We start from the raw sequence: 24,774 nt of genomic DNA, 5'->3' as shown, positions 1-24,774 counted from the left end.
GGTCCTCCGGGGGGGGGTCACCAGGAATTTGTTAATCAGGCACCTTGTAGAAACGGTCAGGTCTCTTAGGGGCAGGTGGCTGTGAATCAGGATTTTTTGATTCTGAAGAAAATGCATCAAGATAAGCGGGTATAACTGGTGGGATGGCAGTTGGAGAGGGAGATTCTACTTGTAGTAATTCAAAATATCTCTATTGAGTTTCAGGCATTTGGAAAGTATCCCATTTGAAATTATTCTTTTTGTTTTGGTAATGGTCTCCCCAAAGGTCATGTCCTCTGGGGAGAGTCCCCTTCTATGGATTCCTCATCAGGGGAGTAGTATTCCAATGGAGAGGCAATCTGAGATGAGTAAGTAATTGACTCGTTCGATGACTAGGAGTAAACTTCCTCCTGTTCTCCCACATGAGAAGTGGGAAGGTGGATTGAAGTAGGTGAGACTGGCCTAGGGCTGAGAATAGGAATGGTGGAGGGTGAAGATGCTGAGGGCCTAAGGGCTGTGAAGGCCTGCATCAGGGATTGAGTGAAGGATTGCCAATCCCCTCAGTAGAGGGAGAAAAGATGCTTGCTTTTCAGTTTCCTTTTCAAAGGAGTAGTCCTGGGAGGAGGCCTAGTTTCAGTGGCCTTTGTTGGACCTGGGGCTTTGGGTTCTGGTATACCAGCCGGGCATCTGGCGAGGCCTGGTTCCCCCTCGACATCGGGAGAAGCAGATGTCTGAGCTACCTCCGTGGACGTGCCGGCTGTTACTTCAGAAGCAACTTCCTCAAGGGGGAGTCAAAGAAGTAGACTGCTCTAACAAACATCTCGACTCCTAAATCAAAAGCTGGTGGGGCAGAAGTAGTAGGTTGTGACAACTTGGCCTTTGTGTGGAGGGTCTGCCTGAGCAGCTGACACGGGATCCATTCTGGTGTTAATTTTTTTAGCCTCTGGTATTCTAAGTAAAGATTAAGAGCATCCAGTTAATTTTTTTAGCCTCTGGTATTCTAAGTAAAGATTAAGAGCATCCAGATGGCTTCTGAGTGTCTTTGAGGACGAAGGATTGGAAAATTGGATGAGGTGTGGTCGTGTTCTCAGCCTAGGCAAAAAATGCAATGGTCATAAGAGTCTTTATGTGGAGTCTGACACCCACGTCTGCATTTACCCTTCCTAGTGGATATCTGCTAAAAGGGTGGGACGCAAACCAAGTTCAAGCAATAACAAAAAAAAAAAAAATATATATATGAAATCCCCAATGGGGTACTTGGCTTTAGACATCTTGATAGTAGAAGAGCAATGTGATCTGACTTTTAACTACGGCTGAAAAGTTCTGAGGTATGTGTGTGCAGATGCCACATTTAAAGTCCCTGGTTTGTGGCCCTACGTGTGATGTTCCTTGCAGCTACAGCAACCAGGCTTAAGCTTTTGTATAGGAGCTGACGTTCGGGTCACTTGAGGCGGAGAATCCCACACTAAGAATACTGCCACATAGAACAGGACATTTATGGTTATGATAAGATTTTACACAACTGTTTTAAGACACTGTGTAGAACAGTGAAAAGACTTTGGTAGTATATCTGTAACACTTTTACTCGGATCGGTTAAGCTTTATGTATGCTGAGTGCGTTTCCCTTTAACACACACATGGAATCTGAATTGCTGGTGTTCTGGTATGTTCATAACTGTTTTGACATACTGGTTAATCCAATGAGTGTTCACCAAGTGGTGTTTTTATATTGTACTTATCCTTGTAGTGCCATGCTCAATACAGCTGTATATATACACTGTATTACTGTGGTTCTCTGTCAGTATTCCTGCTGCTCAAAGTATGAACTTAAGTTCGTAAATTGTTACCATCACACTACTCTCGTACTTCCGTTGTATTCTCTTGCTATGACTTACTGTGGTCTTTTCTCTATCTGTTTTGTATAAGTAATAACTTTATTGCCTCACTATAATATAGTTTTAGTAGTGTTTCGCTTTCATTTCAGAGCCTGCACTCACTACATCTGACCTTGATGCTGCAGGAGCTCTGTCACAAGGCCCTTCTCTCAAAAGGTTTTTGAGAATTGTCATCATATAATGTAAGCACACTTATGAAGAACCAGTACACTGTACTGCACGTGCTAGTTATTTAGCCTCAAATGACCGCGAACCTGTTTTATGGTCATCTGTTTAATTGCTTTGTACTGGCTATAAACTGATTTGTTTATAATTTGAGCTGAGTGTGGGAATCCCACTACACTCCCCCTATTCCCACCCACTCCCTGTACTCCAACATAATTCCATCATACATATTTCACTTTTGACTCTTATTCCAAACCCTCCCTCCCTCCCCAAATGACCTTACTACATCTATACATACACTTCTGTTTCTTTTCCTACTTCCTTATTTCCATTTAAAGCACTTCAACTCCACTCAAACCAAAACAAAGTTACGTGCTGGAATCCTCTTCAAAAACAAGTATGTATAATTCCTTGTTGTACTAAGATCCTTCTAGGAGATGTATAGCCTAAGCCTAGCCCCACCTATCACAATGAACACACAGATAATTCTCTCCCATACATTTTTCTCTGACCCAATAACGGACAATCCCAAACTCTGATCTAATTTTTGCTGCAATAAATGTTAGAAGCATAAGAAATAACTGCTGAACTACATGCCTGGATAACCCACCATATTCTCGCTGCAACTGAAACTTGGATTAAACACAGAATAAACGGCTCTGAAGTTGTACCTCCTGGCTATATCAGTATTGAGCGTATAAAGAGGAACTGTAGTGGAATTGCTTTAATATTTCCCAACACCTACCACGTTTCCCCTGCAGCAAACCAGTAACAAAATTCAGTTCAGCAGAGCTGCTTATTGCTTTCCCCAAAATAAACCTTTATAAACATGTATTACTGTCCTTTACATCCCTTTTGCCAATAATACAGCATACTGAAAGATATCTTAATTGGATATCTATTTCCACAATAAAAAATATTACTAGGTAATGAAAGTGTAAATTCAGCTCAGCTCTTGACTCCCATACATCTAGCATGAACTTGCATGGTTTCGCACAACTAATTAATAGTACCACACATTATAGCAAGACTTCAAATTCCCTATTGGACTGGATCCTAATATCAGACCCTAGTGAATGCACCACTAGAGGTGCAATGTCAAGACTCTGTGATCATCTTCCAGTTTATACGACCAGACGTCTCGCACACCCGGTTAAACAGTATATCTATAAAACAACACAACCTTTCCAAGTTTAACCCATCAAAGTTCATTACTATACTATCATTAACTGAAAATACCTAAAAATCCCCCCTTGGACGATGCTGTAAATGAATTCAATACAGCTTTTTTAAATATCCTAAATAGCCTTGCACCTCCAAGAAGAAACTCTCTCTCGCTCTCTGCTTTTCCCGGTTAGGGGTCGCCACAGCGGATCACCTTGTCAGCTCATGATTGGCAGTGGAGTTTTACGCTGTTGCCAGCCCGGCACCCAACCTTCCATGGAAGACACACGCACGCACTCTCTCCTAGGGAGAATTTGTCCAATCCACTTGCAGCATGGAAGAGACTAAAACCAAATAATGCAGTTTGGCTATCCAAAAAGAGTAAAATGCCAATGCAGAGAAAAAACATGGAATATGGCAGAAATGTAGAACACTTCAGAACCTTGAACTTTTAGAATGCTTCACAACAGTAAGAAAAAGCAAATAAATGAAAACCAAAAGGTGTACTACAGTGACTTTCAAAGTAATACTAAATATAACCCTAAACAAATTTGGACATCTCGTTAACGAAATCTTACGTGCTTATAAAAATTCAACCCAGTAACACTGCTCTAAACTGCAATACATTTCAACTCTTTTATAGATAGTATAGTGTCTCTAAGCAGGGATTCCGCAATGTCTTATCCCAACCCTGCTCAACAGCAACATATTACCACATCCACTTTTTTACCTTCAAACCTCTGCCCACATCCTCTATAAAACTACTCTTAAACTGTGCTCTTTTTTTAGCTGATGATTTTCCAAGCAAGCACCTAAAAATAGCCAATAGCATTGCCTGTCCTGTCTCAGTCCTTATAAATAGTTAAATCCAGGAATCCCACATTCCTGTCTCTGAAAAAAATCGCACATTATACCTCTACACAAAGGAGGGAATTCAACATTAATGATTTTAGACCTATGGCCATCTTATCTTGCCTTGCAAAAATACTTAAAATGTATTCAAAAACAATTTCTAGACTATCTTCTGCAGGAAAAACTCCTTTCCCCTACACAGCATGACTTCCATCCTTCCCATAGTACTAATACTGCCCTTCTAAATTTTATATAGATACTGTCAGTAAAGTTGCAGATAACTGGTTTCTTCCCTATTTCAAGACTTATCTAAAGTCTCCTATACCATTTTATAGCAACCTTTTACTTCAGATGTTCTCACTAGGTCTCTCTCAGCCTACCCTACTGTGGTTTAAAAAGCTACCTGTCCCAATAGGTATCAGTCAGTAAAATGGCACTCCATGCTCTCTCCTTACCTTGGTCACCACTGGTGTACCACAAGATTCTATCCTTGGTCCCCTGCTCTAACATTTTCACCAACCCTCTCTATACATTCACACAACAGGCCACCCTAATACAATATGCAAATGATTCCACTCTAATTTGCCCATTTGACATGGTACACTTCCAGAAATCACTCCAAAAAGCTTTAAAAGCCACTGAAACATGGCTTCGTAACTCAACTCCTGTTCAACCCAAAAAGTTATTAGGAGTGATAGTAGATAAGTTTATAGTTGACCTGCATGTACAAAATTGTACAAGAAAAACTCATTAAAAATTGGGGATGCTTTTATAGAGCCAAAAAACTCACTGCAACTAAAACTGCACTTTCCACTACTTATCTGCTCCCTACATTTCTTTATAGTGCTCTCATCCTTCCTAACCTCCAGGCTTCACAAAAATTAAAACGTGAACAATGCTGTAACAAAATTGCAAAATTTGTAGCAAATGCCCCTTTCAGAACCTACCACTGTATAGCACTAACAAGCCTACCACTGTATAGCACTAACAAGCCTAAATTGGTTAAATCTGCCTTGTCAAATATACGCAGCATCCATCTGCCCATCCAGCTAAAAAACATTTTACACAGCTGTTCCCAGTCTGTCGTTGTGATCCATTGACCAAAAACTCCAATCTACAACCCTGTCAAATCTGCTGGGTGGTGGTCTTAGTGATTCACTGTTGCAGTCATTACATTTGGGTGGAAAATAGATTTACAGGATTTATTGCATTCTGCTGAACAAGTTGGAAAACATACTTTGCAATGTGGTTTTGATTCTTTAGAGGCCTCCTGCAGGGTTGCTGTTACTGGGTCTGTGCTTGGAATTCATGCTTTGCTTAAGGAGCAATCTTTGCCTGATCATATTAAAGTGAAATTGTTGGATGCTCCTTTAAATCAGGATAGTCTGGCAATAAGGCTGAAGAAGTTCTAAAAAAGATGGAAGGCAAAGCTAAATCTATGCAAACTATTAAAGATTTCTTACAAGTGCAACCTCCAAGATTTAGTAGGCACTGGCCTACTAAGAATTGGTCTTTTCCAGCTCCTTCCAGATCCTCTCAAGCCAAACCCAAACACACCAAAAGCATCAGGTTTCAGTCCCAGGGGACTCTCATAACTAAGCAGTTGGGGGGGGGGGGCTCCACTTCCAAATCTGGAAATAACCAGACACCCTCCTATGGTAAATGGTCTCAATGACTTCCTTTTAAAATTACCAAGCACTTACCTTTTAGCCGTCTCTTTGGGGGGAAAGATTGTTCTTCATGCAAAGAACTGGGAACTCATAACCTAGGACAAATGTGTTTTAAATAGTGTCCCAGGGATACAGATTTCTTTTCCACACATTGCCAAGACCAAACGGGTGGCCAGACTTACCCCCAAATCAGTGGGCAGAGGCTCAAAAACAAGTACTTTCCCTCTTAAACATGGGGTCTATTCACCCAGTACCAGAAGAGGAAAAGGGACAAGGTTTCTATTCTAGGCTTTTTCTGGATCGCAGAAAAGAAAAATCATGGCGTCCAATTCTGGACCTGTCTACTCTAAACACCTTTCTGGACATTCCAAAATTCAGGATGCTGACTCTTCAACAGTTACTTCCTATGCTGGGCAAAGAAGCCTGGTTGGCAACTCTAGATTTAAAAGAAGTATATCTGTACATTCCAATCGGGGAATCTTGCAGAAGATACCTATGCTTCAAAGCAAGCTACTTGCATGATCAGTTCTCTGCACTGCCATGTGGCTTGTCTACTGTGCCCAGGATATTCACAAAGTGCCTGGCTCCAGTTGTTGCATTTTGCATGCAAAGAAATATTCAAATAATCCATATCTGGACGATTGTCCAATTCAGGCAGAAAACCAGGGCATACTTCTAAATCATCTGGCGTTTGTAAAAAGGGTTCTAACTTGTCTGGGGTACACCATAAACTAAAAGAAATCACAACTGGTACCCTCTCAACAGATTGCATTCCTGGGTGCAAGCTTGAATACAACTGCCCAGATGGCTTTCCTCAAGCCAGAGAAGCAAATTCATTTGGTAACTTAGTTCAAACAAGTGGCCACAAAAACCCTGCTATCTGCAAGACAAATACTGCAAGCCTTGGGGTTCATGGCCTCCTGCATTCTTCTAATTCCATATGCAAGACTGCATATGAGGAAACTACAGTGGTTCTTCAAAAGTCTATGGAGTCAACATGGTCACAGCCTGGAAACAATGATTCCCATCATACCTTGCCTACACCTGGAATTCTTATGGTGGGCAGAGGCCTGCCACCAAAACAAGGGACTGCCATTCACACTACCCCCTGCCACCCAAACCCTAACTACAGATGCATCAGACTATGCATGAGGGACTCACCTGGCAGGGAAGTGCATTCAGGGCAAGTGGAACCCAAATCAAGTGCACCTACATATCAATCAAAAAATGTTAGCTGTACAGAATGCTTTGACAGTCTTCAAGGACTACATTCTTCCTGCACAACTAATGGTAAAGATGGACAACACCACGGTTATGTGGTACATAAGCAGGGGGGTACACATTCTTACCCCCCTCTGCAGACTAGCCATGGCATTGTGGAACACAGCCTTGAGCTACCAAGTGCACCTACAAATTCAATTCCTGCCAGGAAAATTGAATACACTGGCAGATGGACTAAGCAGAAATCTCATGGACCCACACGAGTTGAAACTGGAACCACAGATTTTCAACATGTTGACAAGCGAATGGGGGAGCCCAGACATAAATCTATTTGCCTCCCCCCAGAACTACCAGTTGGACAGGTTTTGCACAAGGATTCCCCACAAAGAAGCCTGGAAAGTGGATGCTCTGTCCTTCTGCTGGAAAAATCTGTCAGTCTATGCCTTTCCCCCCCTCTGCCTCTGCTCTCCAAAGTTCTGCAAACAGGACAAACAAAGAATGATTTTGATTGCTCCAGACTGGCCACACCAACACTGGTACCCATTCATCTCCATGGCACCTGCCTCAGACCCCTTCCTTGCTGTCTCAACAGGAGAACCAAATTCTGCATCCTCCGCTTCCAACATTGAACCTTGCAGCCTGGCTAATAACGTAAATTCACCCTAATCATCCCTTAGCAAACCTGTGACGGATGTCATCTTGGAGGCGAGAAGACCTAGTAGTAGAAAATCTTATGCAGACAAATGGAAAAGATTCTGTGCCTGGAACCAGTCTTTATGGATGAGCACATCAGCACCCAATTTACCTCACATTTTGCAATACTTAACTGAGATGCTTCACAAGGGTCTGTCCTTTTCCTCTATTAAAATCCACGCTTCAGCTATTTCAGCTCACTATAACACAGAACCACCCCTCTTCTCTCATCCCCTGCTCAAGCAGTATCTCAGAGGGGCAAAGAGCTTGAGACCACCCAGGAGAGCTCCTTCCCCTCCTTGGGACCTTAACTTTGTTTTGGAGAAGCTCACTCTACCTCCTTTCGAGCCAGCTGCTACTGCAGACTTAAAATTTCTTTCTTGGAAAACAGCCTTCCTTTTAGTAATCACTTCAGCTAGAAGGATATCTGAATTACAGGCCCTTATGGCAGTGGAGCCTTTCATTATCTTTCATGCGGACAGGTATCCCTGAGGACCAATCTTCCATCCTTCATGCCCAAGGTGGTTTCCAGTGTGGCTCTTAATCGGTCCATTCATTTGCCAACCTTCTTTCCCAATCCACAGAACAAAGGGGAACTGATTCTGCATTCCTTGAATGTGCACAGACAACTACTTGGACAGGACTAAATCTCGAAGAAAATCTGAACAATTGCTGGTAGCATTTGCTGCAGGGGCAGAGGGGAAGGCTATTTCAAAACAATTTCTAAATGGATAAGCCATTGCATTCATTTCTGCTATAAGCACCATGGAAAACCTATCCCCCAGGGAATCAGATCTCACTCCAACAGGGCTGCAGCTTTTCTCAGGTGTTCCTACCAGGGATATTCTAGAAGCTGCTACCTGGAGGTCTGTACATACTTACACCAAGCATCATCATTTTACCAATTTTCTCTAAATCCAGAGCTGGCTTTGCCACTGCTGTTTTGCAGGGCCTTATAGCTGGCCCTAATGCTGTATAAACTCCTCCCAACCATAGCTTTGGAATCCACCCAAATGTAATGACTGCAGCAGTGAAACACGAAAAACATAGTACAGTTGTGTACACTTACCATAAATGTCTGTCATTGCAATCCATTGACCTAAAACTCCCATCTACAACCCTGTCAAATCTGCTGGGTGTTGTCTGTACATGTAGAAGGTTGCTAAGGCCTGGAACTCCTTACCTGTATCAGTCAGGTCAATACCCTCCGTCCCATCTTTCAAAAGCACTCTGATAGACTTCTAGCTAAAGTCCGGCTCTGTTCTTGCTCAAAACCAGGATAAACTATATCCCTAAATATGAACAAGTACCTTTTCATTATACCTATATACTCTTCCTTCACTTCCTTACTTCTGTCAAATTCTCTTCCCTTACTTTCTCTAAATATACCATGTCTGTTTTTCCCTCATTTTATATTCGTTCCAGTTTGTATTAGATTAACATAGCTTTAATTTTTTTTACAAACTGTCAAATTTCTATAAATATTAAATGATTGGTTAAGAGTCTATACAAGTTATATAGCAATGTTTTTATACCATCAGTAATTTGTTACAATTAATTAAACTGGAGATGTTTTTGCTTTATTTTTGAAGACTGAAAAATCATTGTTAATGTTTTGTAATTGGGAGCTTTTCTCCCCTGGCCTAGTCTGAAAATGGGCTTCTACCTAGTCTGACTTTCTGGTAATCAAATGTCAATAAGTAAATAAACCGTAAATGTACATCAGCATGTAAGGGGCACAAAATCTTAACTTTTTTGCAGGCTGGGGCTTCAGGCTTGGGATTTTGCAGTCTGCCATCACTTGGTTCTTCAGGTTATCAACGTTTCATCAGAGCACACTGTCGTGGCAGACTCTGAGCAGGTCTAGGACAAATCCTCCCAGATAGATTCTTCATAGAAAGGTGTTTCTGGACATTGTACATTGGTGGGGTACTTCTCAAGAAGGTCTCTGCTAGTCCTTTGAACGGACGACTCTATACTGTTGGTGTCCAGTCTTATGGCTTGAAAAGTAGACTATATGCCCTTTTCTTGGAATGATGTTCCTGTATGCCTGTCTTCCACTACTTCCCAGGGTCCTGCAGAAGATCATGTGGGAAACACCCAAAATCTTGTTGGTGACTTCCTTTTGTCCCAGGCATCACTAGTTCCACCTTATTTTTCACCTGGTCGGGGGCGGTTATCACAAGTTACCTCACAGGATGGGTCTTCTCACTGTACACAAGGGACCTGTAATTCACCTTCACTTGCCCACCCTTCAGATGACACTGTGGGTAATAGGGTTTTGATTCCTTATCGGCATCAATTTTCTGAATACGTACTTCGGGTTTTGCAGGAGGCCAGAAAACCCACTTCCATTTAGTCACGTGATTTTCTAGCAGAGATTTTATATTGGTGTCTCAAGCAGACCTGGAGTCTTTCTGTGGGAGTTCCTACGGTTCTTATTTGATTTGCTCCATTCTGGCTTGGCATATTTATCTGTTAGTTCATTTGTCAGTTTGTCTGCCTCTGAATCCACCATTGGTCTCTAGTTTTTCAAACACTTTTTGAAAGGTGTACATTTATGGTCTCCATGAGCCTGTTAACACCTTAATTTTGTTATTGAGATATTGACCCAGTACCATTTTGAGCCTGCATTTTTTTCCCTACAACATTGTATTGGAACACCTATTGCTAGTGGCTCTTACTTCTGCCAAGAAGGTCTCTGAACTTCAAGCACTTGCAGCAACTTTTTTCGCAGGGACAAGGGTGTCTTTTCATAACAGTCCTATGTCCAAGGTGGTTAATTTATCCTTCAGTCAGTCCATCTTCCTTTTTCCCCCCTCCACAGAGTCCTAGTGAGATGGATCTTCGCAAACTGAATTTGCATAGCTTAAAATTTACTTTGACAAGATGAAATCTATCCAGAAGTCTGAGCAGCTTTTTGTTTTCTTTCATGTCAGGAAATTGGTTTCGGCAGTGTCTAAGCAGACCATCTCCTGGATTGCTAAGGACATTTCTTTTTGCTGCTCTTTTCATGGCAAGCAGTTTTCCTGTTCTGTTTATGCTCATTCTACCAGGATAGTGGCCTCCTCTTTCAAGGATCTGGATACTAGATCCATCTCAGAAGCTGCGACTTGGTTTTCTCTTCACGCTGTCACCAGACATTACAAGTTAGATGTCATTTCTAGGGCCAGGGCCAATCTTCACATATTTTTGTAGGGCTGTTTTGTGGCTTCCTTCTATGCTTTTCCAGTAGCTTTTTTTAGTTTCTCAATAGACTAGAGTACTGTAGAGTTCACTTGTGTAAAATCTTATCACAACAGTTGATGTCTTCCTCCTCCACTGTTGCAGTATTCTGGGTCTCGCTCTTCCCCTGTAACTTTTTTTTTCCTTCTGGCTGAGAGGCCTTTTTCTTCCCTTCCTGGTTTGTATGTGTTATTGCTTTCCTGTGAGGTTGCTGTGGTTCATTTAGGGTACTTCAGTTCTGAGGATTAGGCGCTTGTCTCGCATGTCACATATGTAGCTCATGCCTTGCACATAGGACATGTCGGATATAAAGGCTTTGGTATGGCCACCAGACCTTTCACTCTTCGCAGGATGTCCCAAGAGTAAATAGTTCAGTGGTGAAAAGTAGGACACCTACTGTTATGGTAAGATCTTTCAAAACTGTACTTTTTTCCTCAGGAAAACGTTCCGATAGAGCATTTGAAACGAGATGCACATTGCTGATCCGCATTTTTTTCTCAGTTTGGTTCACAGAATCTGATCTTTGTTTCAGAAAACAGCTGAAAATTTGGCATATAGCAACCACCTACAAGGGCCTGGACATGTATGTTTTTGTACACCTTGCCTGCAGTCTCACATCGCAAGTAATTCAGAAGATGGATACTAGGCCCAAAATACTACTCGTGGGTTTTTTGGCAGAGATGGCACTGTTTGCTCCTTTCCTGCCTGTTGAGTATGGAAAGTACAAAGGCTGTACTGTTCTCTTAATATGTGAACTTTTTGACTCCAAACAGGAAGTGACTTGTACACCTCAATCTCAAGACCCTAGATCTGACTCAAATGATGTAGCTTATTCCCTTTAGGAACATGCTTTCTGAGGATGTGCTGTCCATCTTTAGAGTGGCATTGTGGAGAAAATTCTGTTTTTCTTGCACCCATTCCAACCACCCCCAAACAGGCAAGTGTCTAATCTTCAAATATCCTGCCAGACCTTTACAAATCTGGTCTGCCTTTTGCTTGTCTCACTGTCTCTGTATTTCATCCATTTTAAAGGTTGTATTGAAGTGGAAACCCTAAGTGAGGCACATCCTGTAACCGAGAGTGCCTTTTGGATGCATTAAAAACATTTTTTATCTTTATATTTGCCAGGTTTTCAAAAATAAATACTGCTAATACAGTTATTGAAAATTACCACTTCTGTCTGCTGTAATTTTACCTGTTTTAAAACCTAAACTCTCCTTTGTCATAGTTGTAATTTTTGCTTGCTGTTTCACTGAGAGCATGTCTTTAATGTGACATGGTGGGACTACAGAGGCTACCATTTGTTACTGAAGTGTGATAATTTTTTGCTGGATCCACATTCTCTGTTCCTAATTATGCATAAATGTGTACTCCTATTTAAACGGATACATATTTCTGTACATGTTTTATGGTTAAAATGCCAAGAAGTTTACCCTGGACTCAAAGGTACCATGAACCAACCCTGTCTGCCAGTTAAACTATAACAAATATTATGTGGCCGTGTAGCCTCCTAATCTGAGCTGCCAAGCAGGGCAGCTGTTGCCCAACTCATTAACACTGAGCACTGATCACCTTGTGGTTTTAATGCTTGTAGTGTATGTTGTCTGGCTGCCTTGTCCCATTCTAGCTAAAAATGCATGAAAAGCAGACTGCACACACTTGTCTTGCTGTAGCTTAATTGTTGTAATGAATTTGCTGTACTCAATTAAGCACAGTAGATGTGAGAATTTAATCTAAAAAAAAAAAATTGCTGCTTTTTTGTTCAGCTATAAAGATTTTCTAATATTTCATTTGTTCTTACTAAGTTTTTTAAGCAATTGCAATCCAACTTGCAAATCAAGAAAATTAGTCATTTACACATACCGGCAGTCATTTATCATGTACTCCAACTTGGTCCTGTAATGCTGGACTTGAATTTTTACTAGTGTTGTATTTATGCGCCCCCCCGGCAGCAAACCAGTCTTTTTTTTTTTTTTTCATATGCTGCACTGTTGGGTGGACTCTTTTCTGTCTTAGATGTTTGGCTTCTTTGTGATAAGTACTTGTGTGCAGATGGAAGGACTGTCCACCTAGATTTGCTTAGGTGCAGTCTCAACTGCAAGATTGTTTGGGTAATGTGGCAGACTGCGGTCAAGCTACTGCTTCTCCACTACATCATTTTGTGCATCTGTGTTGTGTGATGTGGAAATTCTGCTAGTGTTTGAGTACCTTGTACAACTGTTTTTGGTCCACACTGTGACACTGTCTTTTTTAATAGTTACATTGAGTCTTTTTTGATAGTTGCCTACCTATGAACAAACAAGGCCAGGAATTGAAGCAGGGGTCCAGTCACTGTGAGGCAGTAGTGCCGATTGGTATGCCACTGTGGTGCCTTTACTGCTTTCCTTTTGACTTATTTGAAGGTGATGTCATCTGGTTTCTACGTACTAGTAGTCATAAGCCACTGCAGTTTGCATCTCAGTTTTACTGTGCATGTATATCTTGGCACACTGCTTAAGTAAAGTACTGATTTTTATATTGGCTAATTGTATTTTTTTATCTTTTTTTTTTTCCTAGAACGGTTGTTGGTGCCACAGTGTATACATGTAAAAGGTAAAGGAAGTAGTAGAGTACGATTCAAGGATGTTTTCTGTGGTGCCTACTTTACCTTTGCTATATCTCAGGATGGTCACATTTATGGCTTTGGATTGTCAAACTACCATCAGTTGGGTGAGTATTTCTGGAATTGTGAAGAGTCTTACAGCTTTTCTCCAAAGTTGCTTATAGTAAACTGTTGGAATTTCTGTTAACACTGTTTAAAGACCTCTGTCTGATGTAATTACAAATTCTTGGTTAAAAAAAAAAAAAAAGTGTGTTGCTCACTGCAGTGGAGAGTGAATGTTTTTGTACTGTTGACAGGGAGAGGAGAGAAGTACTATTACTTCCGCCATTCTCTCGGTGTTTGTTGAATAACCCTTTCTTAAGCTGTCATTTCCCATCATGAGAATGCATGTGTGTAGGTGGTGGTGTTTACATGTACTTGCAGTTTGTCTTTTGAAACTGAGAAAAGGCTACGATTCAGTAAGTACTCCCAAACATTTGGTCAATTCACTTGTTCGGGTACCTTCTCCCAGTTGGCCCATTTGTTTCCCAGGCAAAATTAGAGCCTAGCGAGCTCATTCATGCAAAGAGCAGGGTTGCAACTCAGTCAGCCCATTTGTTCCCCTGAAGGGCAAGGATGTGGTGGTAAGGAGAGCCCCTTTGCATACCATACCAAGTGGGAATAACACAACATTGTGCCGCCCATGCGGAGGCTAACTATTTGGATTCACTGCAGCTTGGAGTCACCAGCCTATGTGATGGCATCTTTAGTAACCCCTACTATGTGGTAGAGACGAGCTGTGGAATGGCCCTGCTTCACTTGCTTTACTTTTCTAGCTAAAGGTCAAGGCTTAGAGCATACTTAAGAAGGACTTGAAGGATAAAGTGCTTGAACTAATGCAACCTCGGGATTCCTTTCCCTGAGTCACTGTTGCAGTCTTAACTAGCAGATTGGCTATCCTTGGCTGGATATCCTTGCATTCTGCCAGTATACCAAAGCCTGAGCACCCTCCTGTAAGGCAGTATGTCCAGTGTACGGCCTAATCCCAAAAGACGTTGAAGTACATTAGGGATGTATGCACATAAATTATCTCTGAACGTTCTTGCCACCAGCTGGAGATGTGAATTATAGCTTCAGCTTTGGTCTGTGAGCCGTATGATTTGTGCCATTGCCTCAGCTATTGGGCAGGTAAGTATCTCAGGTGGCTACCCACTTCTAGTTTTTGATCTTAAGTTTTGTACCTGTCATCAGAGAGGAAAATGTGATTTGTGGGAAACTGATTCCTTACATAGATCATCGTACAAAGTCACTTCTGTTTTGGTGCTAAACACTGCTTTACAGATCTATTTGCGAGTCGTTTATGGTTGAGACTTTGCAAAGCAGTATGTCTTCACTTAAGATTTACCTTGAGAACCAAAAGTTTAAAGTGCTTTCACATGGTAAGATGGCATTAGAGTCCTCGTTTGACATCCCTTCAGTACTAAAGGAAAAAGTCTAAAGTGCTGAAGCTTGAGACTTCTGCTGTTGTACTAGATCCATACTACTTTGTTGCATCTCCGAGACCTCGAACTGTATGGCTGTTACTGCTACTCATTCTACTGCAACCCAGTAAAAGGCAGATGTGGCACAGAAGTCTTGCATGTCCCATTTCGTCTGTTCATTCTACTTTTAGAGATAAGGGGAAACTTCTGCTTATTTCAGAGAGGCCTGACAACATCCATCAAATCATAGTCAGAGAAGAGGGTTCCCATTTCCTTTATCAAGGTGTGGCAGGTCTTGAAGTCACCTTCTTTTGTACAGTTGCATTTAAGAAGCAGAAGACAAAACATACTAGATATCTTAAGGAGTGTCAGGATTTCACATGGGCTTTTCAAAGTTGTCATGTCTTTCTACTCTTGAGACTCCCTTTTCCTTTCCTGCTGCTGCTGCCCTTTCTTTCGAAACTCATCTGAGGATGAAAATTTCTGATTTCTGCCTGGGATTATTCCTTGACCTTTTCACAAATTCGTTCACCAGTGGTTTATGCTGCTGCTGAAGACATTTGATCGCTTGATTCCTCTTTGGTGGAACTTTTCTTTTGGAGATGCTATTAAAATGATGCAGCACTTTCAGTGGGAGGGTTTTAAATTATTGGATGCCCAGAAAAGATGCTCTGCTCTTTTGGAAATGGGGGTGCCTAAACCCTCTGCAGTCCTTCCTGTTTTTGAAGCTTTACTGAATACTTTTCTCCCCTGCTTCTGTTAATCCAGAGTCCCAGCTTAAACCAGGTAAGTCCTACAAAGTTGTACAACTCTGACATCTGTTACTTTTTATGGGAAAGTTTACTTCCTTTAATGGGTTGCCCATTGACAGCAGGTCAGTTTATGCTTTTACCCACCATAGTTTTTAGGGCTATTAATTACCAAAGCCATATGATCAAATTTCTTATAGTTTGGGTAACGTGGAAATGTTTCCTCATATTTTGGGGACTCTGAATCTAAATCTTCTGCACTCTGTCTTTAGCTCTGATTCCTGGGGCGCAAGCCAGTCTACTAACTGCAGTTATGATGGTGCTGCTGATTCTTCCAGAGCAGCTGGTACAGGGTCTGTCACTTGTAGATTTACATGGCTCAGACTTCAGCCTTTACCTGAGGAATCTGAAGTAGTTTACTTCATTTGGTCTTCAACCTGTGAGAATACGGAGCCGTATTGGATCCGAGCCGGCAAAAATTACTAGCATCAACTCCGAGCTCCAGACTCCTCCCCTTACTCATAGTACACCTCCACTGCCTTCCATCCCCAGATGGCGTTTGCCGCAATTTGTAATACATTGTGTCTCTAGAGCTCCAGCTAGCAGTGGGCGATTCCTACTGTAAGTTTTCTAAAATTTTTGTTTTAGCAGTTTCAGGTTGGTGTAGGTACCCTCTCTCCCCTCACATTGCTTTGGCTTCGAGTGTAGGTTTGTAGTTAGTTTGTGGTCTCTCTCCCCCCCCCCCCCCCCTTAGTGTTGTCTATAGTCTAGTGTGGTGAGTGGGTGTGTGTTAGTTTAAAGAAAAAACGTTGTTGCCTCTTTTTTTTTTTAAGGCTGTATTTGTAGAATGTCTGAAAAGCATATCTTTAAGCAGTGCACAGTGTGTTTCTATAAGCTCTCCCCAGTGGATGGCCACACTGTGTTGTGCTTAGGTGTGGCCCACCTTAGTGTGTATTGCTCCATTTGTGCAGGGTTCAATCCCTGAGCTTGGCCCTCAAAGGTCTTCTGCCTGCCACTGAACCTCCTTACTCTGCTTCATTCACAGCGGTTGCTGTGACTACCTCTCCCACTTTTCTTCCTCTTGCCTTCCCTCCCAGGCTGGCACTCAAACCCGTGCATCTAAGCCTGTGGTAGCGGAGGAGAGGTAGAGAACGGGAGAGAGAGTCGAAGATTAAGGGAAGAGGTCCCTGGACCTCACGTCCCCGAGCAAGTCTGCATGGATCCGTGACTCCCGTCGGCTGCAGTCTCCGATGTTTTCCCCAGAGCCGAAGGAGGCACTTTCAGTCTCCCGGGCTTCAGTTCCCCGACCTGCCAGGTCTGAGTCCGTGGCTTCGTGCATGGATCCGTGACTCCCGTCGGCTGCAGTCTCCGATGTTTTGCCCAGAGCCGAAGGAGGCACTTTCGGTCTCCCGGGCTTCAGTTCCCCGACCTGCCAGGTCTGAGTCCGTGGCTTCGTCACGGTCGACCTGCTCTTTATCAGACACAGATCTGGATAAGATGAGGCGCTTTATCCATACACAAGATCCAGATGGGGGACTTGCTAGCCCCCTACCTCAGGAGGGGGGAGCTCGCTTCCTTTTTAAACCCATTTCTTCTTCTCTGATCCGACCTTCGGCTTTGGAGTTCTCTGACCAGAGGTTGGCCTTGGTCAGGGGGTCGGCACAGACGGCCCTTGCATCCTCGACGTCGACAGTTGCCTGGAGCATCTCTGATCCGAGCTGCTGTCTGAGCCAGAGGCTGGGTGTCTGATCCGAGGGAGTGTAACCTTTTCCATCGGCTCCTGTCGGGCCAGGTTCCCGCCCTCTGAGCTCCATCCACTTCGGGTCCAGCGCTGGTTCTTGCATCTGGCCCGGGGAGACCAGCCTCCTTATTGACTTCCCAGGAGGTCTGCTCTCCATCGGCGTTTGTAGTAAAACGGGTCCTATCCATTGGTTTGAGGCCCCTGACCGCCCCCTCGAACTCTGCCCAGACCCTCTCGGCTCTGTCTACAGTCTCCATTGTCTTACCAGAGGGACAGCCTGTGCCCAGAGAGCCCCAGACAGTTCCCCAGAGGAACAGATAGCTTGCGAGCGCTCCCCTGAGCGCCCCACTGGAGATGTGCCTCGCAAGCATTACGTGCAAGAGGAGGCACTTGGACTCCCCCTAGTCCCTAACAGAGAACACAGATTTAGATGATGGGGAGGGCTCCTCAAGATCACTGCCTGACTAGGTCTCCTTTGCAGACATCATGGAGATCCTGCGCCAGCAGGGAGGTTGGTCTGCCCCCAAGCGGCCCTCTGAGTCCGTTTCTGGAGGCTTTCGGCACAATCCTGTCTACGTCTTGGGTGTCCCCTCCCATGGATCCTTTAGTGGATTTGACCACCTCGCAGGCGTGGAAGGAACCAGATTCTGTGGAGCCGATCCCCAAGCGCCCCGATAAGGTTTTAAGCCTCCCCATTGATGGGCCTTCCTGGAACAAGAGCTCCCCAGTGGACGCCATGGTGGTAGCAGCCACGGAGAGAGAAGTTATCTCAGGAAAGTTCCTTGGTCCACCCTCCTGACAGTCACGGATGAAGGACCGCCTAGGGAAGCTGGTGTATGCTTCAGCTACCTTTTCGATAAGGGCACTAAGTTACTTGGCCCATGTCACGAGATTCCAACGCGACCTAGTGAAGGAGCTGGAGGAGTCTCCACCCAAGTCCATGTCGCAGGAGGACAAGGCTTCGTTCTCCGCGAAAATGGCCACTCTAAGAGCAGTTTCAAATGCGTCCATGCGACTCCTCTCCCATGCTACGGAAGGAGCGGCTAGGGTGGCTGGGTCCGGCGTGTCCATGAGGCATAACGCCTGGTTCAGGTTGTGCCAATTTTCCGAACCCTTTAAGGTGTTCTTTGCCAGTGCCCCTTATGACAGCCCAACTCTTTTTGGTAAGAACGTCAAGGAGACACTAGTCCAGAGTGAGAAGGACGGGAAGACACTGCCATCGGGATCTGCTTCTCTAACCCTCAAAAGTCCTTTTCCCGGAACCAGAGAGGGCAAAAGAAGATGTGGTTCCGGAAGTCTCGGTATTCCCTGGACACTCGGGGCTCTTCTTTCCCTAGAGGCAGAGGGGGACAGAATGGATGCCGGCCCAGAGGCCGAGGGGGTCCACAAAACTTTGGGTCTTGAGAACCATTCTCTGATAGACCTGGGCAGCAACCCTGAGGGGTTGCCCGGCTGCTCTACTCTGGAGGCAGTCGGGGGACAATTGTCCTTGCACCCAGCGGCATGCGAGTCCATAACAATGGATCGCTGGGTTCTTCAAGTCATATCCAGAGGATATTCTATCCCCTTCGTGGGTTCCCCCATATCTCCCAAACACCTCCCGGAAGTTCCACCCATGCAAAAGGAGGCAGCAGCACAGGAAATTTCCAAGCTGCTAGGAAAACGAGCCATAAAAACCATCCCACCAGATCAGGCTTCTACTCCAGGTTCTTTTTGGTGCCAAAGAAAATGGGGGACTTGAGGCCCATTCTGGACCTCTCTACCCTGAACCTGTCAGTTGCCAAAGAAAAGTTCTGGATGGTCACAGTAAGTCCATCATGCCGTACCTGCAATAGAGCGACTGGATGTGCTCATTTAAATCTCCAGGGTGCTTACTATCACACAAAAATGCATAGAAGCTCCAGGAGATTCCTCACCTTCCGGCTAGGGGCCAGTCATCTATTTCGAGCCCTACCCTTTGGTCTCACCACAGCCCCCAGGGTGTTTACCATAGTGATGGTGGTTGTAGCGACTCACCTGAGGCTTCAGGGTATTCAGGTCTATCCGTACCTGGACGATTGGCTCCTCGCTGCTCCCACCAGGCGTCTACTTTCCCAAACCAGAGATTACTTTCTGACACTTGCCATAAGTTTGGGTATCACAATCAACCCATCCAAATCTCTACTAGAGCCTGTACAGGTGATAGACTACATTGGTGCCAGGATAGACACACTCCAGTGAAAGTGTTCCTGACCTCGGAGAGAGTTCAAAACCTCAGGATGCATGTCTCCCTAATTTACCGTTCTCACCTCCTGACAGCAGAATCAGTGTGGAGGACGCTATGCTCGATGGCGGCGACCATAACTCTTCCATGTGCTTGGCTACACATGTGGATTCTTCAGTGGACTCTAGCGGTTCAATGGTCCCTGTTGGATTTACCACTAACCTATCCTATCCACCTAAGTCAAGTGCCTATCGTCCCTCGTATTGTGGATGAGCTCTCCGGACATTTTGGATGGACGACCCTTTGTTCCAGCCCCGGCCCAAACCGCAGTGACCACGGATGCCTCCCAACTTGGGTGGGGGGGCATTGTTTGGGCAGGACAGTTCAAGGCCTGTGGTCACCCAAAGAGACCAGCTTGTATATCAGTGTCCTAGAGTTGAGTGTTCCTAGCGTTGCAGGTCCTTCATGCCAGTCTTCCTTCGGGGACAACTGCCATTCAATCAGACATGTCAGTAGTCTGGTATAATAGCAAACAGGGAGGGACCAGATCTTGCTCCCTTTGTCGCGAAGCCATGAGAATGTGGGAATGGGCAGGCTCCACCAGTTACTTTCTCATTGCAATGCACATTCCGGGACGGTCCAACATTCTAGTGGACAGGCTGTCAGACTATTCTGATGCCTTACGAGTGGTCTCTGAATCTGTCAGTAGCGGAACAGATCTTCAGCATGTGGGGTCAACCTTGCTGCGATCTCTTCGCATCTCCTTCCAGCGTGAAGTGCAACAGGTTTTTCGCTCTGAACCCCCTGCCAGAGGAGTCCCCCAGAGACGCACTAGTTCATGCTTGGCCCTCCCGGTCTTCTGTATGCTTATCCGCCAGTTCCTCATCCTGAGATTTCTGCAGAAAGCTTGTCGACTGGGGTGCAAGGTGATCCTCATTGCCCCATTTTGGCCTTGCCAGGTATGGTTTCCTTTCCTGTGGTTTCACCTTCTGGCACCACCTTGGATCCTAGATCCCATTCAGGATTGGATTTTGCACCCATTGGGAGGTGCCTCATCCGAGTCTGGACAGCCTGAAGCTCACAGCTTGGCTGCAGCGGTTCCCATAATAGCTAGGACTCCTGGACTTTCTTCCAGAGTTGTCTATTTTGGTAGCTGCTCATAAGTCTTCAACCAGAAAGGTTTATCGCAGCAGCGGAGTTTAGATCCTTTCACGGCTTCTATTTCTGCCATTCTTGATTTTCTAGCTGATATTTTCCAGCATGGAGCTAGTTCTTCTACTGTCAAAGCTCAGTTGGCTGCCATTTCTCATTTTCATGTGGGTGAGAATTCTGCATCCCTGGCATCTTCTAGACTGTGTAAAGCTTTTATCAAAGGAACTTTTTTGCTATGCCCCCCCGGTCAAATATCTTGTTCCCCATGGAACCTTACTATGGTTCTCAAAGCTCTGGTTGCCCCACCTTTCGAGCCTCCCGCAACTGCAGATCTAAGAATTCTATCGTGGAAAACGGCTTCTGTTCTGTAGTCCTATCTCACCTTCATTCTTGCATATGGGATCGGAGCCAATCCTCTGCTCCGACTCTGCCTATTTACAAGCTGGAAGTCTTCTAGTTGGCTCATGGCTAGGTAGGTATCCCATGGTGCACCAGTACAATCCTCAGATCTCGTTTGCCACGTCGACGAGTTCGGTTGTGTTTCTCTTTGGCTCTGGCTAAGTTTTTTGAATTTATTCAAAAATGTTTGTATTTCTAGTCTAACCTGTTCTAGTTGTTTAGCACAGTTAGCGTAGTTAAGATGGTTACCTTTATATTTGCGCTTTGTGTGCACTCTTTTTTGTTAAATTGGCCTTTTGGCCTCATTGAATTGGTATCCTGTGTGCTGTTAATGTTAACATAGTTTGGTGTTTTTAGGCGCCCTTAGCGCTAAGTTTGGTGTTTTAGTCTAAATTTTTGGCGAATTCCCGCTCGCAAATTGTTGGCGTAGTTAACAGAACAAGGTTCTGTTCTGTTTTGTTGCTTGGTCATAAGCTTATTAGTGGTGGTGTCAGAACACTGTTCTGCCTTAGTTACTATTTGGAAGTTTCACTGTATTCTGGTTTAAGTGTGTGACTTTCCCGCCTTTGTCTTTTAACTAGGTCTGTTTTAGTTAGAAGACCTAGCTGCTTTCCGCTCCCTTCCTTGCATGGGCTAGGCCCGTTTAAGTTAGAGGGCCTAGTCCTCCTCTCCCTTTCTTCTGTGTGTGTTTTTTGGAGAGAATGTCCAAAGTTAGCAAGGACCATAAGCCAGCTGGCTTCAAGAAATGTATTAAATGTTCGCAGAAAATGTCCATCACTGATGGCCACCGTAAATGTATTTACTGTCTAGGAGCCATCCATTTACGGGAAGCCTTATTTTGCCACTCATTTAGTCCTAGGGTGCTGCAAGAACGTAAGAATAAGCTTATCCTTAAAGGTAGTCTTAAACCTTCCTTTGAGGAAGATCTGGCTAGCTCTTCCTATTCTTCTAGATCTCAAGGATCTAAAAAGGAAAAGTCCTCTAAGAAGCCCTCCCCGGCACCGGCTGGTGTTTCGGAGCCACCTCTTAAGATCACAAAAACGGATAAGTCTTCTGCCTCTTCGGCTCCACAGATCTCTGTGCCAATTAAGAGCACAACTGTGACTACAGGCTCGGTTCAAAGTATTTCGGAGCCGACCACTGAGACCATTTCACGGGGCCGGTCTATGGATCCTCTACTGGCCACTGCTATATTAAAATCTCTCATACCTCAGAGATCCCGCTCTCCTACTCTTGTCATCCAGGTCCTTCAGGAGTTCATCTGAAGATGATGTGGAGAGGGTAGTGCTGTGACTGTTGAAGTAATCTGCTTTGCCTAAATTGCTGTTGGTTCTGACCCAGTCTGTTCCGGAGCCACTTGGGTCCATTCAGTCATCTGCGATCATTCCTCCTCTGAGCCATGCTGGTCTTTCGGAGCCAGAGTGTTTGGTAACACTGATGGAACCTTCGTTTCTGGCTCCCCCTGCGGTTGTTTCGGAGCAGAGTTCTGCTCCGATACTTTTGGTGCCGTCCTTAGTGTCTAAGGGCCGAAGCTCTCCAGTCGGCCCCGACAGGAATGCTTGGAACCGATCTTGGGTTCCGAGTCTTCCCCCTCAGCGCGTCGGCTCAGGTGAGTTTGGATCCTATGTCTATCTCTGAGCCGATGGCATCCTCTGTCTCCTTGGAGCCAGAGAGGTCGGCTTTTGAGATGTGTGCTGTCCCGATAGTCAGCTCCTACCAGATGTGCCGACACTGTTTCCCCCCCCCCTAAAGCACCTACTTCTGTCTCAGCTCCTACTCCCTCCATGGACAGCAGACCCTCAGGAGCCACCGGCTGGTGGCCCCCACTCTTCAGACACCTCCCCGGAATGTCCTGAGGAGCCCCCATGGGAAAGAACATGCAAGAGGAAGCATGTAGACTCCCAGGATGAGTCTCTGACCTCTGACACTGACCTCGAGGAGTAAGAAGGGTTCCCCAAGTCGTCCTCTGTCTCCTTCATAGACATCCTGGAAATCCTTAAGCAGAGGTGCAGCTGGCCCACTGTCACCCTCTGCTGGCCCACTGTCACACAGACTCCTCATCAGAAGGGGTATCTGAAGACTTTCTGGTCTCAACCTTCAGCTTCTTTGGTGTCTCCACCTGTCAATGAACTGATGGAGCTAGTCGAAAGGTGTGGGATACTCTTGATGCCATGGAGCCAGTCCCCAGGAGACAGAATAAGTTTCTTTCTGCCCCTCCTGAGAAAGGTTCTTTTGTCTAAAGGTGTTCCCGTAGATGCCGCAGTGGTGGCGATGGCCACTAAGAAGGAGCTAGCTGAGACTACTTCTGTTCATCTGCCAAATAAGGAGTCTTGAACAATGGCCAGATACGGGGAGCGTATCTTTAGTTCAGCGGCATTTACCCTTAGATCGCTGAACTACCATACTCCAAGAGACTTCAGAGAGATCTCCTTTAAGGAGTTGGGAGAATTCTCTACAAGGTACATGTACTGAGGGAGTCCCTGACAAAGTTTCTGCCCAGTTGTCCACCTTGAACTCTTTCGTCAACTCTTCCATGCGGCTTATTTCGTATACAGCCGATGGAGCAAGTAGAGCAGTGGGCTCAGGAATTTCCCTGAGGCGTCATTCCTGGATGAGTTTGTATAACTTTGTGGAACCGTTCGTCTATCTTTACCAACGGCCCCTTCGATGGTTCCTCCTTGTTTGGATCCAAGGTAAAGGACACTCACCCGGTGTGAGCAAGAAGGAAAAACACACACTGCCATGGGAGTGCGTTTTACTGTTCCCTCTAAACCATACCCTAAGGGGTCAGAGGGGGTGGTAAAATGTGGTTCAAGAAGTCCCAGAGGTTTTTCCAGGATGCACAGGGTGAATCCTCTAGAGGAGGAGGGAAATGGTAGACGTCACCCTAGAGGCAGGGGCAGTCTGCAAAACTAGGGCGGTAGCGATTTTTCGGGGCCGGCCTTACCAGCGCTCCTGATGTGGGGGCCCGACTTTGGTTCTCTGGGGCCGGTCGGGGGCGCATTTCTTTGTATCCAGAAGCCTGGCTGAGTATCGCTCAAGACAAGTGGGTACAAAGAATTATTACTAGAGGTTATGTCATACCCTTTTCTCTTCCACTTTTTGTTCCCAAGAAGATCCCGGATATTCCACCCAGTCACAGGGATCAGACAACTGTGGAGGTCAACAAATTGCTGTCAGTCATCCAAACCATCCCAGCAGACCAAATAGGATCTGGAACTTGCTCCAGATTCTTTAGTGCCAAAACGTACAGGGAACTGGAGGCCTATTCTGGACCTCAGCAGATTGAACGAATCAGTAAAGGAGGACAAGTTTTGGATGGTGACATTGCAGTCCATACTCCGTTATTAGGGAAAGGCAATTAGATGTGCTCAGTAGATCTCAAAGATGCCTACTACCACATAAAAATGGACAGGGTGTCGGAGTCATCTACGCTTCTGGCTTTGAGCCAGTCATTACCAGTTTCGTGCTCTGACCTTTGGTTTCACCACAGCCCCCAGGGTGTTCAAATGTATGGCAGTAGTGACAGCTCACCTGAGACGTCGAGGATTCCAGGAGTTTCCGTATCTGGATGAATGGCTCTTGACCGCCCCCACCAGGCATC

At 44.9% G+C, this 24,774-nt stretch overlaps 1 protein-coding gene across 1 annotated transcript in view; it reads left to right on the top strand.

Moving 5' to 3' along the window:
• The window catches only part of RCC1 (regulator of chromosome condensation 1), a 498,237-nt gene that overhangs the window by 295,109 nt on the left and 178,354 nt on the right, over window positions 1–24,774 (top strand). The window contains exon 5 of the mRNA XM_044060220.1: window positions 13,421–13,573. Coding sequence (XP_043916155.1) covers window positions 13,421–13,573 — 153 coding nt within the window. The remainder of the gene's footprint in view (window positions 1–13,420; window positions 13,574–24,774) is intronic.

The sequence above is a fragment of the Protopterus annectens genome, chromosome 1.part2 (assembly GCF_019279795.1).
Source record: "Protopterus annectens isolate FY-2018-M chromosome 1.part2, PAN1.0, whole genome shotgun sequence".
Lineage (NCBI taxonomy): Eukaryota > Metazoa > Chordata > Ceratodontiformes > Protopteridae > Protopterus > Protopterus annectens.
Note: the sequence above shows the minus strand (reverse complement) of the source record. Positions and strands in the feature narration are given on the sequence as shown.